Here is a 19,656-nt window from a genome sequence, read left to right on the forward strand (position 1 = left end):
TGCACACTACACCACAGTATTTGTGACCTTTGTGAGTCGCTCTGTGAACTGGTTCGTGCAAATGCTAAAGTGGACCACACTGTTTGCACGGTACACCGCGTCCGTCTTTGACTCCATCTACAGACACCTGCATTGGTGGCGTAGAAGGGGCGGTGGAGGGGTTGCCAAGCAGATCTGCCCCAGCCCTGACACAAAATCAGGGTGACCAGACTAAACATGTCAAGTCTCTTTAAACTTGAAGAAGTCTTAGAATGATTTTGAGCGTTTTAACCTTAAACCCTAGCACCTACCGGACAGCCTGCTCAAGACATCAAATCAGAAGATCTCACTGATCTTTTGGGAAAATGAAGTGCAACAGTGGTGAGAAAGTTGGGAGAGAGTTGAATTAGAATGGAAAGAGCACCTTACTGAAGTCATTAATTCATTTCATTGTTTAATTCCTTACACTTACTAACAGTCTAGTGTTTTACAGTATATGCATGTATCAGTTGCATGTGTATTCCTTGTACTGTAATGCCAATATGAAAGTTACATGTTTGAATTTTCATATCGTAAACTGCTAGAATAATGTTCAAGGAAAGCTTCTCCAAAACCACTAACAGGAGGGGTAGAATCAGGTATTAAACACACTAAGACATCTCTGGTATTGAAACACTTTTCTAAAGGGTATAACGTCAATTCAACTACACTACCTACCTACTAACTGTCATTTGTAATATGTATAGGATGTACAGTATAGGGATCTAACTCTAAGCAGCTATTTTGTCCCCACAGCCAGCTATTCATGTGACTGTAAATAAGTGAGAAGTATGTTTCCAGGGCCACCGGACAGGGAATGGGTCTTTCAAATTTTAATCTCGGCACCCAGAACCAAATCTAATCAATTACATTTATGTTCAGTCTGTCTCAAGACTATTCCCATTCCTGCATTATACTGTCTATCAGTAATTCTAACCACTATTGAGTTGAACAAATACAGAATTGTCTTTATCTATGCTTATGTGTATCCTTTTATTGTATTATTTTTTTAAACTTATTTTATTTGTAAAAACTGTGAAAATACTATATGAATGGCAGCATTGTGTTCAAAATCATGCCAAAAAGAATCCTTATAGTTGGAAATGTGTTGACTGTTGTCTGTACTTAAATCACTATTTCAATCACTCATATACACTGAGTATACCATACATTAGGAACACCTTCCTAATATTGAGTTGCACCCCCCTTTTGACCTCAGAACAGACTTAATTCGTTGGGGCATGGACTCTACAAGGTGTCGAAAGCATTCCACAGGGATGCTGGCCCATGTTGACGCCAATGCTTCCCAGTTGTGTCAAGTTGGCTGGATGTCGTTTGGGTGGACCCTTCTTGTTACACACAGGAAACTAGTTAAAAAACCCCAGCAGCATTGCAGCTCTTGACACAAACCGGTGTGCCTGGCACCTACTACCATACCCTGTTCAAAGGCACTTAAATATTTTGTCTTGCCCATTCACCCTCTGAATGGCACACTTACACCAACCATGTCTCAGTTCTTATTTAACCTGTCTTCTCCCCTTCATCTAGACTGATTGAAGTGGATTTAACAAGTGACATCAATTAGGGATCATATCTTTCACCTGGTCAGTCTATGTCATGGAAAGAGCAGGTGTTCTTAATGTTTTGTACACTCAGTGTATACCACAGGTGTCAAACTCATTCCACGGATGAATGAGTGTCTGCGGGTTTTCACTCCTCCCTTGTAATCAGAGGAATTAAGGTCACCAGCGAGTAACGAACTCCCCTCACCTGGTTGTTTAAGGCTCTATTGAAAGGAAAAACCTAAAACTTGCAGACACTGGCCATCCATGGAATGAGTTTGACACCCCTGGTCTAGATAAAGCCTTTAAAGATGGAATCTGCATTAGGGGAAACGGCACCACAGTTCCTGTGTTACGGAGGTGAGCAGCGTGGTAAAAACAAATTGCAGTACACATTCTGCTGTTCTATCACACGTGCAATGATGCGCGAGGTGAAAACAAGTGTTTGCAGTAACTTCTTTGTTGTATACTGAACAAGAATATAAATGCAAAATGTAACAATTAACAATTTTAATGAGTTACAGTTCATATAAGGAAATCAGGCAATTTAAATAAATTAGGCCCTTATCTATGGATTTCACATGACTGGGCAGGGGCGGAGCAAGGCCCAGCCAATCAGAATGAGTTTTTCCTCACAAAAAGGCTTTATTACAGACAGAAATACTCCTCAGTTTCATCAGCTGTCCGGGTGTCTGGTCTCAGATGATCTCCCAGGTGAAGAAACCGGATGTGGAGGTCCTGGGCTGGCGTTGTTACACATGGTCTGTGGTTGCGAGGCTCGTTGGATGTACTGCCAGTACTCTGTACTGTAGTCTAAGTAAGACACTTCTGACTGTAGGATGTGCCACAATGTTCTATCTGGGCCTAAGCACCACAGTTGAAGTACTTTATTGTGCATTATGCTAAATCCACTGCTTGTCTGGCGTCAATGTTACTGTTGCGCTGTATAGAGAATCAAAGTCTGGCACTGAAATACAGATAGTTTATGCTTGCAGAAAGCATTGTCTTGTGGTCATGATGAACTTATTAATGAGTAATGACCTGGTCCTACTTGGTCTATGAATGTGAAAGAATCTCAATAAACCAAACTAAACACAGAACTGTGTGACATTCTTCACTATTTTCTTCCCTTTCCAGTCAAATGCCACACAGACTCATGATCATGATTGATGTAGGCTTGCAAATAGGTGAGATAACATGAAATGATTCCAGATTGTTGAATGAAAACAGTTTCCAGAAACAGTAGCATTTACTTCACTATTGCTGATCCAGAGAAGCAATGCATATGTATGACTAATGATGCTGCAGTGCATTTACAGTGATGGAAAAAGTACTAAATTGTCACACTTGAGTAAAAGTGAAAGTAAATACTATACATCAAATTCCTTCGATTAAGAAAACCAGATGGCACACTCCAATACTCAGACATCATTTAGAAACAGTATTTGTTTAGTGAGTCTGTCTGATCAGAGGCAGCAGGGATGACAACGCTTTATAGTGATAGGTACGTGAATTGGACCATATTGCTGTCCTCCCTATCATTCGAAATATAAATAGTAAAGAGCATACACCCCCAAAAAATGAAAGGTCCAATGTGCAATTTTTATCTCAATATCAAATCATTTCTAGGTAACAATTAAGTACCTTATTGTGACTGTTTTCAATTAAAATTGTCAAAAAGAAACAAAAATAGCTTTTCAGCAAAGAGCAATTTCTCAAGCAAGGATTTTGTTAGGACTGTCTGGGAGTTGTCTGAGTGGGGAGGGGAAAACTGAAAATTAGGTTTTGAACTCTTATTGGTCTATTAAATCATTTACAGCTTGGTGATGTCATCAGGCGGGCCAAAACTCCACCCCACCAAAACAGGCTGACATTTCAGGCAGCCTTTTCAAACAGCTCTTATACTAAAAAGGCATTGTCATTTTCACAGTATTATTCCAACCTCAGTGTGGAAATACAGTGGGGAGAACAAGTATTTGATAACCTGCAAAATCAGCAGTGTTTCCTACTTACAAAGCATGTAGAGGTCTGTAATTTTTATCATAGGTACACTTCAACTGTGAGAGACGGAACCTAAAACAAAAATCACATTGTATGATTTTTAAATAATTCATTTGCTTCACGGTTGGGATGGTGTTCTTCGGCTTGCAAGCCTCCCCCGTTTTCCTCCAAACATAACGATGGTCATTATGGCCAAACAGTTCTATCTATTTTTGTTTCATCAGACCAGAGGACATTCAAAGTACAATCTTTGTCCCCATGTGCAGTTGCAAACCATAGTCTGGCTTTTGTATGGTGGTTTTGGAGCAGTGGCAACTTCCTTGCTGAGCGGCCATTCAGTTTATGTCGATATAGGACTCGTTTTACTGTGGATATTGATACTTTTGTACCCATTTCCTCCAGCATCTTCACAAGGTTGTTCTGGGATTGATTTGCACTTTTCGCACCAAAGTACGTTAATCTCTAGGAGACAGAACGTGTCTTCTTCCTGAGCGGTATGACGGCTGCGTGGTCCCATGGTGTTTATACTTACAAACAATAGTACACACAGATGAACGTGGTACCTTCAGGTGTTTGGAAATGGCTCCCATGGATTAACCAGACTTGTGGAGGTCTACAAATTTTGTCTGTGGTCTTGGCTGATTTCTTTTGATTTTCTCATGATGTCAAGCAAAGAGGCACTGAGTTTGAAGGTAGACCTTGAAATACATCCACAGGTACACCTCCAATTGACAAAAATTATGTCAATTAGGCTATCAGATGTTTCTAAAGCCATGATGTCATTTTCTGGAATTTCCCAAGCTGTTTAAAGGCACAGTCTATGTACATTTCTGACCCACTGGAATTGTGATACAGTGAATTATAAGTGAAATAATCTGTCTGTAAACAATTGTTGGACAAATTACTTGTGTCATGCACAAAGTAGATGTCCTAACAGACTTGCCAAAACTATAGTTTGTTAACAAGAAATTTGTGGAGTGGTTGCAAAACTAGTTTTAATGGCTCCAACCTAAGTGTATGTAAACTTCCGACTTCAACTGATATATATATATATTATATATATATAATATATATATATATATATATATATATATATATATATATATATATATATATATATATAAAAACGTTCTGACTGCACTGGGCCTTTAAATAGTACTTATCAGTTTGGGAGGAGAATACCAAGGTGTTAGTCAGCATCCCTGTCCCATGGTTGGTGGACAGTGTACAGTCCTCCTTTCCTCCAATGGGACCTTAAGCCCTTCATCAGCTGCTGCTCCTGGGTTACAGCCAACTAGAGACAAGGAAAACATAACAGGGTGTGGCCTGTCCGACCTGATTCAAAAGCCCTGGCCGGTGCCCACCTCCTCCCCAGGTCCCATCGTTGTGTGACTGTGAAGAGCGATACCCTCCGCTTCACAGTAGACCAATAGGGCTCTTAAGGCGACCGCCAACCCCGTCTTTCAACACTTCTATAGGCTCCAGCCATCACAACACAGTCAGTCGACTCTACAGACATGGGTAACTCTACAGGATCCACCGTGGAAGATCTCCAGGCCGTGGAGAAGCACCTCTGGTATAAGAAGTTCATGACCGAGTGTCCTTCGGGTCAGCTCACCCTGCATGAGTTCAAGCAGTTCTTTGGGCTCCGGGGACTGGATGCTGAGGCCAACGCCTACATCGAGCAGATGTTCCGCACGTTCGATATGAACAAGGTAAGACTATGCGGAATTCATTGAACCGAGGCTACTTGCAAAGGGGATGCTATAGGCTAAAATGGCCTTTACATTTATATGTCAAAGTAGGAATGCCTCAGGCACACTCAAAATGGTGAAAGGGACACCTTAGGATATGATTGGCTGTATTGTAAAATCTATGCACTAATTACAAGTGCACCTAAATATATAGTAATATCATAATGCCTCTACTCAAATAAGAACCCTAGTTCTCCATTTTCCAAAAGCTAAAGTACATTTTAAAAAGTGTGCATCTTAAACCAGCAAGAATCCACAGTAAAACATAGGGAATCTCTTGAATCCAAAGGTTTTGTTTAGACTAGTCTTCCAGATGAGTTTGAAGAAGCTAATCGTCTCACAAGTATTAAGGTTCAATTTACAGAACTATATTTAGTAACCCTGTCACCTTTGATTATAATAGGCTTGGATTGGATTCATATGCGATTTAGTATGAGGATTATCATGAGAGACAAGTTGTCAATATCTCTGTGGTAGGAGTGCGGTCTGAGCTTATCTGCTATTTTTCTCTTTAGAAAGACAGCACCAGGTTCTGGTATTCTCCAGTACATTCTGGTTGATTTAAGAATCAATTGAATTATTTCAGCATCAGAGACAGCTGGCTTTAATTAGTGATAGCTTATGTGAAAGTTTAATGGCAGAACATGATGCATGTGAACAGTTGGTTAAACTGATTAGAATATTGAATGTTCACTAAAAAGAAATTACTCGAATCTCCATTTTATCACATTGAAGCCTAAGGAATGTCCAGATCTCAAGAGCTGTGTGCCAGATTAGACCTTTATGTGTTTTGAGTTTCCCATTTTTGTCAGTAGCTAGTAGTTTTATGAGTGTAGCTGGTGAGGTTGGTACTATGGTACTATTCCCTGGGAACAGAACTAAGTGACTAACTGCTATTTGCAGATCTTCAGGAGAGTGCAGTGAACAAGGCTGGTAATTATGTTACAAAACGGGTTGTTAGAATCCTGGATGCTGATTAGGAAGTGCAGTATGACAATCTTAGATTGTGCACGTTGGCTACATTTAACCAGGCAGCCCAATTCTGATCTTTTTTCCACTAACTGGTATTTTTTTGACCAATCACATCAGCTCTTTTTCAGAGCTGATCTGATTGTAGAGTCGCTATTCAACGGCTCAGACACGAGAGGTATGTGGCAGGGTCTACAGTCAATCACGGACTACAAAAAGAAAACCAGCCCCGTCGCGGACCCCGATGTCTTGCTCCCAGACAAACTAAACAGCTTCTTTGCTCGCTTTGAGGACAATACAGTGCCACTGACACAGCCCACTACCAAAACCTGTGGGCTCTCCTTCACCGCAGCCAACGTAAGAAAAACATTTTAACGTGTTAACCCTCGCAAGGCTGCCGGCTCAGACGGCATCCCCGGCCGCATCCTCAGACCAGCTGGCTGGTGTGTTTACGGACATATTCAATCAATCCTTATCCCAGTCTGCTGTTCCCACATGCTTCAAGAGGGCCACCATTGTTCCTGTTCCCAAGAAAGCTAAGGTAACTGAGCTTAACGACTATCGCCCCGTAGCACTCACTTCCGTCATCATGAAGTGCTTTGAGAGACTAGTCAAGGCTCATATCACCTACCTGACACCCTAGACCCACTCCAATTTGCTTACCTCCCCAATAGGTCCACAGACTACGCAATTGCAATCACACTGCCCTAACCCATCTGGACAAGAGGAATACCTACGTAAGAATGCTGTTAATCGACTAAAGCTCAGCATTTAACACCATAGTACCCTCCAAACTCATCATTAAGCTTGAGACCCTGGGTCTCGAACACGCCCAGTGCAACTGGGTCCTGGACTTTCTGACGGGACGCCCCCAGGTGGTGAGGGTAGGGAACAACAGCTCCACCCCACTGATCCTCAACACTGGGGCCCCACAAGGGTACGTTCTCAGCCCTCTCCTGTACTCCCTGTTCACCCATGACTGCATGGCCATGCACACCTCCAACTCAATCATCAAGTTTGCAGACGACACTACAGTGGTAGGCTTGATTACCAACAACGACAAGACGGCCTACAGGGAGGAGGTGAGGGCCCTCGGAGTGTGGTGTCAGGGAAATAACCTCATACTCAACGGCAACAAAACAAAGGAGATGATCCTGGACTTCAGGAAACAGCAGAGGGAGCACCCCCCTATCCACATCGACAGGACAGTAGTAGAGAAGGTGGAAAGTTTTAAGTTCCTCGGCGTACACATCAGGGACAAACTGAAATGGTCCACCCACACAGACAGCGTGGTGAAGAAGGCGCAACAGCGCCTCTTCAACCTCAAGAGGCTGAAGAAATTTGGCTTGTCACCAAAAACACACAAACTTTTACAGATGCACAATCGAGAGCATCCTGTCGGGCTGTATCACCGCCTGGTACGGCAACTGCTCCATCCACAACCGTAAGGCTCTCCAGAGGGTAGTGAGGTCTGCGCAACACATCACTGGGTGCAAACTACCTGCCCTCCAGGACACCTACACCACCCGATGTCACAGGAAGGCCAAAAAGATCATCAAGGACAACAACCACCCGAGCCACTGCCTGTTCACCCCGCTATCATCCAGAAGGCGAGGTCAGTACAGGTGCATCAAAGCCGGGACCGAGAGACTGAAAAACAGCTTCTATCGCAAGGCCATCAGACTGTTAAACAGTCATCACTAACATTGAGTGGCTGCTGCCAACATACTGACTCATCTCTAGCCACTTTAATAATTAAAAATTGGATGTAATAAATGTATCACTAGTCACTTTAAACAATGCCACTTTATATAATGTTTACATACCCTACATTACTCATCTCATATGTATATACTGTACTCTATACCATCTACTGCATCTTGCCTATGCCGTTCGGCCATCGCTCATCCATATATTTATATGTACATATTCTTATTAATTCCTTTACACTTGTGTGTGTATAAGGTAGTTTTTGTGAAATTATTAGATTACTTGTTAGATATTACTGCATGGTCGGAATTAGAAGCACAAGCATTTCGCTACACTTGCATTAACATCTGCATGTGACCAAATTTTTTTGATTTGGTCAGAGACCAGCTCTTTTTCAGAATTTATCTGATTGGTCAGAGACCAATTAGTGAAAAAAATATCAGAATTGGGCTGCCTGTGTAAACGCAGGCATAGTGAAGTGAGGGTGTCAGTGTAAAGCTGAGGGAAGTGCGACTCATTTGGGTTGACCCAGAGGGCACTAATGCTGCCAAGTAATTTTGTAGGATCTTAATGTGAGCCAGTTTTCTACAGCAGGAAAATAATCCTATAGTAACAGGAAAAGTGAATTATTACGTGGATTATAATTAATGGAATTTCTTTGAAGGGGTTGATATATTTTTTATAAGAGAAAATCAAGTCAGAAATGTTTAAACCTCAAATACACTACAGGTTTTAAAATGTCCTACATTGCAGGAAAGTTAACCTGCAACAGGGTGATCAAATTAAGATCCTACATCTGTATGTCTTGCCACGGCCTTGGCACAGATCAGTGTGGAGATAATCCTACAGCGATTATACATAGAATATCCATTATCAGGGATGATAACTAAGCAGAACATGATCACCTACATCTTGAGGAGATGACTGAGATAATCTGAGATGGTAAAAAGAGACTAACATGCTTTCCTTTTTACAGGATGGCTACATAGACTTCTTGGAGTATGTGGCTGCTCTGAGTCTGGTGATGAGGGGTAAAATGGAACATAAGCTCCGCTGGTACTTTAAGCTGTATGATGTGGACGGCAACGGGTGCATTGATCGAAGTGAGCTGCTAAACATCATAAAGGTATAGAGACCAGTCCAGATAGGTAGTGCTGTGCAATGGAATCTGTATCACACAAAGGCATGCAGGCTAACTCGCTTTTCTCTTCTTCAGGCTATCCGTGCAATCAATGGGAACGAAAACCAGGAAGTTGATGCAGAGGAGTTCACCAACCGGGTGTTTGACAAGATAGACGTCAACGGAGATGGCGAGTGTCCACTTCTTTTTTTTTTGTCATAGACTTGTAGGATTGCAAGTTCTGTCCCTTTCCATTTCAGGCTAACAATCTCTTGACCTTGTCTTCTACCCATCAGGGGAGCTGTCTTTGGAGGAGTTTGTGGCAGGGGCTCACACTGACGAAGACTTCATGGAAGTGATGATGAAGACCTTGGATCTCACCCACATAGTCGCCATGATCCACAATCGGAGGCACAGTGTTTAGAGTCTGCCCTCAGACGCCTCCATCTCCACTCTCCATTGTAATAGACTGCCGAAGGGTCACATAGGAACTGAGCCATGAGCCCTCAAAAGATCTAGCCCAGATTTGTATAAAGACAATCTTTATCTTAGCAATGCTGAAGGGCCATGCTTTGAATGCATTCTTTGTTGTCGGAATTCACAAGAGGTTGAATGACGATGGAAAATGCCCTTTGCCTGCATACAAATGACTCAGTCAACCATCGCTGGCTGGTTAGTGCCCTTGAGCATGATCTAAATCTGAGAGAGGTCTATATGATGAGAGATTTCTCACACCGTCAGCTGAACCGGAGACCCAACTAGGTCATAACTTAAGGAGGGTGGAGGATAAAGAGGAGGGTGGAGGATAAAGAGGAGGGTGGAGGGAGTGGAGTGGTGACTACCCAAGGTGGTGATTACCCATTATAACCCATGCATTCCTGACAAAGAAATAAATATATATTTGTTTAAATCCCTCCCTCACCCACCTCAGAGACAGATTCCTGTAGGGTAATTATCATTTCCAAATCACATCGATGATGACATCTCAATCTATCTTTAGGACCAAACTCAGTTGAGTTGTTCCTCTCTATGACTGTGCGTCCGGGTTCTATTGGAGGAAGTTATAATTCACCCACTTTCCTCCCAGTACAATCAGTTGTCAGCTCAAATATGACTAGAACCCAAGTTTATTCTGTGCCATGACTAAACGGTCCAGTTCCTCAGGAAAAACAGGTACTTCCACAAGTTAGGGATCTCAATAACTTTGATACTTGTCACAAAACGCACTTTGTAAAAAATAAGACCAGCATGTTTTAACATTGCACTGGCCCCAGTTGTTCGGAAATTAAAGTCAGCATTTTCAGGACTTCAATCGAAGGAATATCTTAACACAACCCTACAAGACAGTAAAGTGTAAAAAATAAATTATGCAAATTTGTTTGTGTTTCTGTGTGTGAGACATTATACATGAATGATCAATGCGCTCACCTAGATGGCATTAGAATGACCTTTATATAGATCCATAGCCCGCTAACCTTGTGCATTCTGTAGGAAAAAAATGTTTTACCCAAAAATTGCTCTAGTATATAATGTCAAATAAAGATTGAAATCTGTTATATTTTCATCACACTCCACAGCTTTAATTGCTCACTATAGTTTTAGAAATCAAAATGCCTCACAGACATTACAGCCTCTGTGGCATAATGAGGGAGACAGGGAGGTGAGTCACAAGGCAGACTGCGCCAGTACGGTTGCCATGACAACCAGGACCCATTTCCATGGTAACATCCATCCAAAAAGCACTACAAAAAGGTTACGCCGCACTTACATGGATCTGAACGAATCTGGAAGAAGCGACGCTGATCAGGGCAGTCTGACAGTCCGCAGCATGTTTAAAAACCACATATAGCTTAAAGGAATCAGAGACTACGTAGTGCATGGGCCTTTGACTATTATGGAATTTTGGGTAACGATTAATTTTCATGAAAACAGCCATGGATATTGTCAGTCATTTTTGTTAAAAAAGTGTTTTGCGCTTTTAATGTATTATACCGAATCTTTGAAAATAGCCATGACATAGCTGAAGAATACAACACAGCTTTGGTGACAACCACGTCTCAAAAATGAATGGGTTTGACCACTTGGAAAGAAAGTTTCTCCTCTCGACCATGCCGTTCTGCTCGTAAAATGATGACCAACTTTACCCTCATGTAAAAATTAAAAACTGCTATTGGGTAAACCTGTTTATATCTACTTGTAAATAAAGTGGACCCCCCCTTAAAATGAAGGTTTCAAGAAGATGTTTCTTTCGTGTTCACGATTATTGTCCATAATTGTTATTTACACGATTATTGTGCCAACCTTATTTCATACTATCAGCACAGCCATTTACGCCAACAGAGAAATTAATGGGACAATTTGACTTCATGGGAACGCAAGATCTAGAATCAGAGAGAAGGAAACGTAGAAATATTACATTATATACCCTACATTTTGTACCTTAAAAGAAGTTTTCGATGAATCTGTCATTCTACCAGGTTCTTATTGTGCGTAGCTGTAGATGTTAGACTATGGAGAGAATCCTGTCACAATGATGAAACCTTTGTTAACAGGGACATTTTATTTTGAAGTATTGAAAAATAATATTGAAGTCCACCAAAACCCCAAGGTGTCCAAAGGGCTCCTGTGAATCCAGTAAAATATGAATGTTCTCCATTGTTTGTTCACCACAATCAAACAGGTGTATGTAGAGAATCAATAGGCGCATTCACAATGCAGAACATTCACAACGCTGCAGATGCTGGTGTCTGACAGTGGTTCCAGTCAGTCACCAGGGGGCAGTAAAGCATAGGGCTAATGATTCCATAGTCCTCTGGTCCTGCACAGTGCACACACAGTGAGGAGTCCAAACAACCGAGGCATCTCCAACCTTTCTGCTCATGTTTGTCCAACGTCCACCAGTACATTCCATTCCATCAGAGTCCAGTTGAATTCCTCTCCCTTACACCACCCTGGCTAGAGGAAGTCATACAGGTACTTTACCATGTCAAAGCTCACAGTCCTGGAAATTAAGAGCAGGGGGTCACAAAAGTCAGCAGCTGATATTCTAAAAATAGAAATGTCTAGCAGTAAAACAGATCTGTGGTGAAAACACTAAAGCAGGGCTCTCCGACCTTGTTCCTGGTGAGCTACTCTCCTGTAGGTTCCCTCCAACCCTCATCTAGCACACCAGGTTCTAATAATTAGCTGGTTGATGAACCGAAAGAGGTCAGTTACAACTGGGGTTGGAGCGAACACCTACAGGAGGGTATGTCTCCAGGAACAGGGTTGGAGAGCCCTGCACTGAAGACAACAGTAACATTCACACCTGGAGATGGCGAGGATGAAGTCCAGAGAGACGGCACATTTATACTTGGGCGCATCCAGCTGGTCATCGTGGCCCACCTGATTCAACAGCTGAAGGGTCACCAGGGAGGAGATCTGGGCAGGGGGTATAAGGGCTTGTCATCAACCATGTTTCATTTGGCTTTACACAAATAGAGAATTCAGACTGGAGATCAAATCATTTTAAAATCACTTCCACACATCAATTCAAGAGCAGTTCAGGGGTTGAAATAATCTAGCCAAGGGGACAGCTGGTGAATTAGAATAAGAATCATCCAATCATACACTAATACTACCATCACATGACTATTCCAGGAATTCCACTAAATAACATTGCTACATCATTTTCCATGATCCCAGTTCAGAGTCAGAGCTGACCTTTTCACTGAAGAATGAGTTTGTTTTATACTGAACAAAAATATAAAACGCAACATGTAGTGTTGGTTTCATGAGCTGAAATAAAAGATCCTAGAAATGTTCCAGAAATCTTTCCTGCCCAGGACCTCCACATCCGGCTTCTTCACCTGCAGGATCGTGGTGGTGGTGGGGGGGTGCTGAGGAGTATTTCTATATGTAATAAAGCCCTTTTGTGTGGAAAACTCATTCTGATTGGCCAAGCCTGGGTCACCAGTGGGTGGGCCCGGCTCCCAAGTAGGTGGGCCTATGTCGCTCCCCTTCCTAGTCATGTGAGATCAATAGATAAGGGCCTAATGAATATATTTCAATTGATTGATTTCCTTATATGAACTGAAACTCCGCAAAATCTTTGAATGTTGCATTTATATTTTTGTTCAGTATATATGATTGCGTTTTACTTTTCATGTATTGACGTGTATATTCATGTGTATAGTGTATATTGATGTGCATGTTTGATACAGGGCTCATATGTAAGAGTCGTTGATCTCAGCATGACTCCCTGTCAAAATAACGGTTAAATATATATTTTTTAATTATCCCTTGGATGACACTGCAGAAAGCATGAGTGTCTCAGCTGACCTGACAGAAAACGCTGGCAGTGGGGGCCACTCGGCTGTCCACCACACTGTAGAAGATGGCCAGGAGACGGTCCAGAGGGAACGGCTTGGGCCCCAGCAGGTGATTACTGGTCTGAATGGGAAGGAGGTGAATTCACTAGGTAGAACATCTCATTGACTAAACCTAAAGAATAGTACAACAGCTTCAGCTAAAGATAATCACCTTTTCATGTTTCTTCAAAAAGTTGGTCTTTTTTATTTTGCCATGGTGCTGTTGGGCAAGAGAGAATCATACAATCACCAATAACTAAAAAACACACACAAGGATGGGGGGAAATTATGCAAACAATTACATTGATAGAAACTACAATCCATCTGCAATATTAAAGCTGATCTATAAATATGAGTAGGCAAAGTAGCAGGCAAACAGAGTTGGTGAATAGCAGGTGGCATTGGTGTTTAACAACTGACTCCTATTCCAACCATGACTTGACAATCACGTGTCTAGCTTTTGAGATGGTGAGGTGAATGAGGTTCAGGTGCTGAGGAGAGAGCAGGTACCTTGAGGAAGAAGCGTTTGTCAGTGCGAGCAGGGTTGTAGGAGGCCAGGTACGCAGCTATCAGCAGGAACTTGGAGTAGTAAGGCAGCTCCACATGGGCATGAGCAGACAGACCTGAGAAAGGCAGAGGAAGCTCTCAATGTCATTACCTGGGAAACATGTACAACAGCATCATCTACAGATGGCTTGTGGATAGGAGACGAGAGAAACATCTGCTGTTGTTTCCACTGTCTGGGTATCTAATACCAATGAGTCTGGAGTGGGCCCTCCATTCAGGGATAAACATAGGGGTAGTTTAGAGGGTCCACTCCCCTGAACTCCCTCTCAGGCTGGGGACAAGCAGCAACACAAAGGAGGAGATAGCTGGGGTCTGAACTGGTCCTGGTCACTAGATTCTAACTAGGTTATTTCCACCGGTCTTGTTCCCAGTGCACGCGTGCCTATGTATCTGTGTGTCCACACTTCTCCTTGCCTACCTCTCACGGCTCCTGCCTCCTTCTCCTCCATCTGCAGCTGTTGCTCCCACTGCACACTGAGCAGAAGAGACATGACAAAGTCAGGGGACACACCACTATTACAGAGCCAGCAGCACTAAGCCGCTGTTGTGTAATAAAGGCCGTTTGTCGTCAGTCCATGAGAGAAGGAGGTCGGTCACGGAAGCTAAATCAATGGGAGTTGATCATCTTTGGTTGAGGCAGATGTACACAGACAGACCTGGACACCTCTCGCAGGTACACCGTCTGCATGGCCTTCTTCAGGTGAGGCTCGATGTTCCTCCACAGCTTGTGAGTGTCACCCTCTTTCACTGAGGGCAGAGAAAATGAAGGGTGGAATTTAAACATTGATCATCTGAGAGACAAGCTAGAGTTAGGGTGACATGAAAGGAATCCATCATCAAATTAAAGTACAGAGAGAAAGACTAAGGGAAGACAGCAAAGTAATTGAAATATTGATGTGGTTACGGTTCTAGAAATATGAATATATTACCTTTGCCTTGCTCCAAAGGTTCAACGAATTTATAGAAATTGAGGGCAGCCTGTTTGAAAAGAGAATTAAAACTATGAAAGGACAACAAGTCCTATGCGAATGTAAACATGTCTGCCAAAGTTGTATCATTATTAAAATTCTGCATATCAAAGAAAATCCCAATCCTTAAAAGTAGTAACTCAAGTGGACTAAATAAAATAGTGATGGATAGCCTGGAAACAAACTCATACTGAATCCTCAAAGGGTAGCATGGAGAGTGTGTGTAAAGTTTTCAGAGCAAACTGTTGCCTAATCTGAAATTAACCCCTTGCACCAAGCTATTGACACTTCTTTAAGCCCCCAGAATACATCTTAAAGGACTGGATAAGTGTGCAAGCCATACATTTATTTCAGACTTACAAGGGGGCATCAAGACACATCTAGAGATAGGTGCAAGGGCTAGTTGTTTGTCTGGGCTCTCGGAGCGGGTTATGACGGAGAGTGTTAACAGCTAGTTGAGAGTTACTGAGTGTGGTCTGAATGTGTGAGCATGTGTGTGAGAGTTCAGTGTTACTATGAGTGTGTGTAACTGACCAGGTGTCTGAGCTCTCGGAGGTCCCTGCAGACGGAGTAGAAGACTCCCAGTAGGATGTTGATGAAGGCTGAGTAGAGCTCTGGGGAGTAGGATGGGTGGCTGTCCTCAGACAGGATCTGCTGCAGCTCCCCTACACAGGGACAACACACACACACACACACACACACACACACACACACACACACACACACACACACACACACACACACACACACACACACACACACACACACACACACACACACACAGTCAACGCCTGCCTCAAATGAAGTCACACACAAAGACTCCCTCATACATGATTTTAGTCATTTTATGTACAGGAACTCAGACATTCTTTCAAAAATTGATTAAATCCTAAGTGTTAATTATCTCGACCGGATGCCTTTGTTTGCTGTGTTCTGTCACAGTCACTTCTCATGTGTTGGTGCAAAACCACAGGTACAAAGAGTTCTCACTAATCACAGGAGGTTGGTGGCACCTTAATTGGGGAGGACGGGCTTGTGGTAATGGCTGGAGCAGAATCAGTGGAATGGTATCAAATACGTCAAACACATGGTTTTTATGTGTTTGTTGCCATTTCATTTGCACCGTTCCAGCCATTATTATGAGCCGTCCTCCCCTCAGCAGCCTCCACTGCCACTAATCCATCTGTACCTAATTCAATGCTGAAGGCCATAGATGCTTGTCTGTTGACAGCTGTACCTTTACTGTAGTCAGGGAAGTGGAGCAGCAGTGGTTCAAAGCAGCCAGTGTTGGGTCGGAACTTATCCCATACTATCTCACTGAGCATGATCACCGTCACGTTGTCCTCAACCTGCCAGAGAAACAGTGTCACTTACGTAGAGGTACAAAATCTGATCACAGATCAGTTATTTGGCATTGCATTGTGGATTCACAAAGAATACAACTATGTTGGTGGTCAACAACACCTTTACAACATCAATGCAAGGCAATGTGTTTTCCTCCTTCAAACCTGAGTAAACTAAAGAGGGAGGACAGTTATGAAGACAGCTGTCCAAGTGCATTCTACCAACACTTCATATTACAATACTGCTTCGGATTATCACCTCAAAAGGTGCATCTGTCACCGTGACTGCACATCTGTCACCGTGACTGCACTAGCTACATGCCACTCACACAGCTGTTTAAAACACTTCTACAAGATAAAAACAGGAGGCATTCAGCTTTAAAAACTAAACCAAAACTAAACATTCTGGTAGTCTATCTGCATTTTTGATGTTCAGAATTAATATGCAAAGAATGATTATCAAGAATGATTGTCATTCTTCCTCATCTCTGCCTTTCAAAGCACTTATTCGAGTGCCTCCTTGAAACATTCAATTCAAGGTTATCTATCAAAAAGGGACCCTTCTGCGCTAGTTCACCATCCATCAGTCACGGTCTGTCTGCAACTTAATGAAGTAGTGTGCTCAACAGGTGACATGACTCTTACCAGTTCCTGAAGGCGCAAGAAGGCAGGGAGGAGATTGGTTTCCATATTTCTAAGGAGCTCAGCCCGGTCCAGCACCTACCCAGATACACACAGCAGAGGTCACTGTAACTGTTTCATCATACATTATATACCACAAATTATGCTTTATAACAATTCACGTTATACTTCATCAGAAAGAGAATCTGCATTGTAACTGAGGATGTAATTTTTAAAAGAAGTGGATTATCAAGCAGGAATATCACAGGTGAGGGTGATTTGTACTCACAATGTATCGTGTCTGCTTGGCTGAGGCCTGGACACACAGTTGTTTGTAGACTCGTACGAAGTCTGACAGGGAGGGACTGCGGGACAGTAGGGAGACAGAGTCGGAGCCAAAGAGGGAGAGGAGAACCTGCTCAAACAGCAGTCCTACAGAGACACATTCCACACAGCTCACTATGGCATAGGGAAGCTCCAGTTCCTTCAGCAAGGTGTGTATCACATGGCTTTTTCCTGTGGCACGATGACCATAAATGAAAATGGAAGGGTAGCTGCATTGCTCTGGCTGTAGGCACAAAATGTATTAAAGTGTCAATACAATGACTCACATATTTGGGCAAGAAAACATTTTAAATGTATTATTTAATAGTGGCGATGGGTGGTGTTTAAGATGAAGGAGGACGATTTATGAGCATGGCCTTATTTCTATTACAGCATATTGGATGTTTGTCATTCATATTCCATTTACCCAGTTCAATGTAACATAGATAGGTTTAGGCTACTACATGATACTAGAATTTTCCCATTACCCATCATGAGGTTGCTACAATCTAGCATATGAATGAAAGTTTACAAAGTAGATGCACACAGCTCAAGAGAACATTTTGAGGTGACAGACAGTGACACATTCAATATTGCATCTAGCTCATTGAACTAGGGTGTAATCATTAGTCCAAACAAGAGTTTCTATTGGACAAATGCATGCATGTTTATCCCCGTTTCCATCCGTTTAAGAAACGTTTTTCAACAGAATCATCGGAATGAATACACCCCTGATCACACGTAAACATAGTTCCCTTTCATAGCAGCTACGTTGTATTCCTTCTCGTGCTCTCCTCCGCTCACATTTTCCCTTTGCTTGTGGACTTCAATTCAAAACACATCAGCTGTCTGAGACCGGGCGGAAAAAAAAACTTTCCGAGCCAAACCATTTCATAACCGCTACACACAGCCTACATCATAGTCAACATAGCTAATAGAACTAACAAGTTAGTAACCCTGCTACAATCATGCAGTACAATGTAAGCAGTGTAGCAGTTAAACTGACGCCGCCGATGGCAATAAATTAGTAAAACCTAAAGTTTACCTTGACTTGGAAGAGTTCCAGTGTTGGATAGTCATAGCCAGCTAACTAACATAGCATCCCTCTGTTGTTGTTTTATTTAACTGTTTACCATAAGGAACTTGATGTTACAATGTTTCAAATCAGACACAGACCTCTCCCATCAACGCCAGCAGCATGCTCGCCTGGACATCTCTGCAAGGCAACCTCTCCATCACGCGCTGCAACTTTTTATCATCATACCCTATGTGCTGAAGTTGTGCTGCCATTGTTTAGGCTGCTTTTAGACACACACCGAACCGTAAAGTGTATGACTTAAAGTAGTTTGGCCTGTAATAGAGATAAAGAGACAGTTACAGAACAAGGTAACTTCACAAACTAACGTTAGCAGTGCATTGTGCAAATTGTCTGTCTTTGCCTTCCTTCCTCTGCAGCAGTGCTAGCTAACTCAACTGACAACAACGGTGTAGCTCTCGTGGAAACTCAAGGGTAATGTTTAGTTGTTGAAAGTTAATATTTTGCTACTGCAAGCATACTGAAAAACGTTACCTGGTTTAAGTTCATGCAGTGAAATTAGCCGTATCCAACATCCCTGTATACATGTCAAGAGTTTCCCGCGTCTCCAAATGGTACGTCACAATTTCCTGTCTCTTTACAAGCCAATCACCGCCAGGTTAAAGCAGTTGACTCTGGGAGTTGTAGTTGTCTATTTGCAAAGCGATGCCACTATCACCAAATGCCACCACCCCTATTTGCGATGTTTTGGATGTATGAAAGCGAGTGATTTAATTGAGGACATTTCGTTTTATTGCAAAAATGTTCAAACACCGGCTTCTCGGGCATTATCACTTAAATAAACCACCAGTTTACTGAATACCATTGGTGTTTAATATGAGGGTTTTAGCATGAAATAACCATTATATGTTTTACACACTTATTTGTTGTAAATGTTTTGGCGCCAAACTGGTGGCAGTTGTGAAAAAAAATCAACATTTGGAAGAGATAATGCTTTTTTCATTAGTTTAATTAGGCAATTTTTTCTTGAACATATGGTCTTTCCACTACAAGCCCCACAATATGGACAAATTAATAAAAATGGAATACTATATATGAATACATTTTTTAAATAGTTATTCAAGTATAGTCCTAAATTAGCAGTTACCATAGACTGTCATAGATTACCTGTTAAGTACCCAAATTACCGAATGGTAAATTACCGGTAGCTTTGCAACCCTATACAGATCTGTATCGGCGGCCTGGTGGGAAAAGCTGATATAGCGTTTACAGTGGGACACTACAGGCTAGTTAGTAGATGAGGTGGGACAACAT

At 42.2% G+C, this 19,656-nt stretch overlaps 2 protein-coding genes across 2 annotated transcripts; one reads left to right on the forward strand and one right to left on the reverse strand.

The window, feature by feature from the left end:
- Positions 1–4,906: 4,906 nt before the first annotated feature.
- LOC106576353 (guanylyl cyclase-activating protein 1-like) lies at positions 4,907–10,690 on the forward strand. The gene is made up of 4 exons (XM_014153475.2): positions 4,907–5,296; positions 8,991–9,140; positions 9,231–9,324; positions 9,431–10,690. Exons 1-4 carry the CDS (start codon positions 5,099–5,101, stop codon positions 9,556–9,558), a joined length of 570 nt encoding a protein of 189 aa, XP_014008950.1. The 5' UTR covers positions 4,907–5,098; the 3' UTR covers positions 9,559–10,690.
- Positions 10,691–11,679: 989 nt separating this feature from the next.
- orc5 (origin recognition complex, subunit 5) lies at positions 11,680–19,007 on the reverse strand. Its single transcript, XM_014153474.2, has 14 exons — positions 18,877–19,007; positions 18,483–18,657; positions 17,272–17,550; positions 17,007–17,081; positions 16,256–16,367; positions 15,553–15,683; positions 14,980–15,028; positions 14,707–14,797; positions 14,469–14,524; positions 13,994–14,106; positions 13,656–13,703; positions 13,455–13,565; positions 12,442–12,554; positions 11,680–12,135 (listed from the first exon to the last, which is right to left on the reverse strand). Exons 2-14 carry the CDS (start codon positions 18,594–18,596, stop codon positions 12,090–12,092), a joined length of 1,338 nt encoding a protein of 445 aa, XP_014008949.1. The 5' UTR covers positions 18,597–18,657; positions 18,877–19,007; the 3' UTR covers positions 11,680–12,089.
- Between the last annotated feature and the right edge of the window lie 649 nt (positions 19,008–19,656).

The sequence above is a fragment of the Salmo salar genome, chromosome ssa17, assembly GCF_905237065.1.
Source record: "Salmo salar chromosome ssa17, Ssal_v3.1, whole genome shotgun sequence".
NCBI classification, from domain to species: Eukaryota; Metazoa; Chordata; class Actinopteri; order Salmoniformes; family Salmonidae; genus Salmo; species Salmo salar.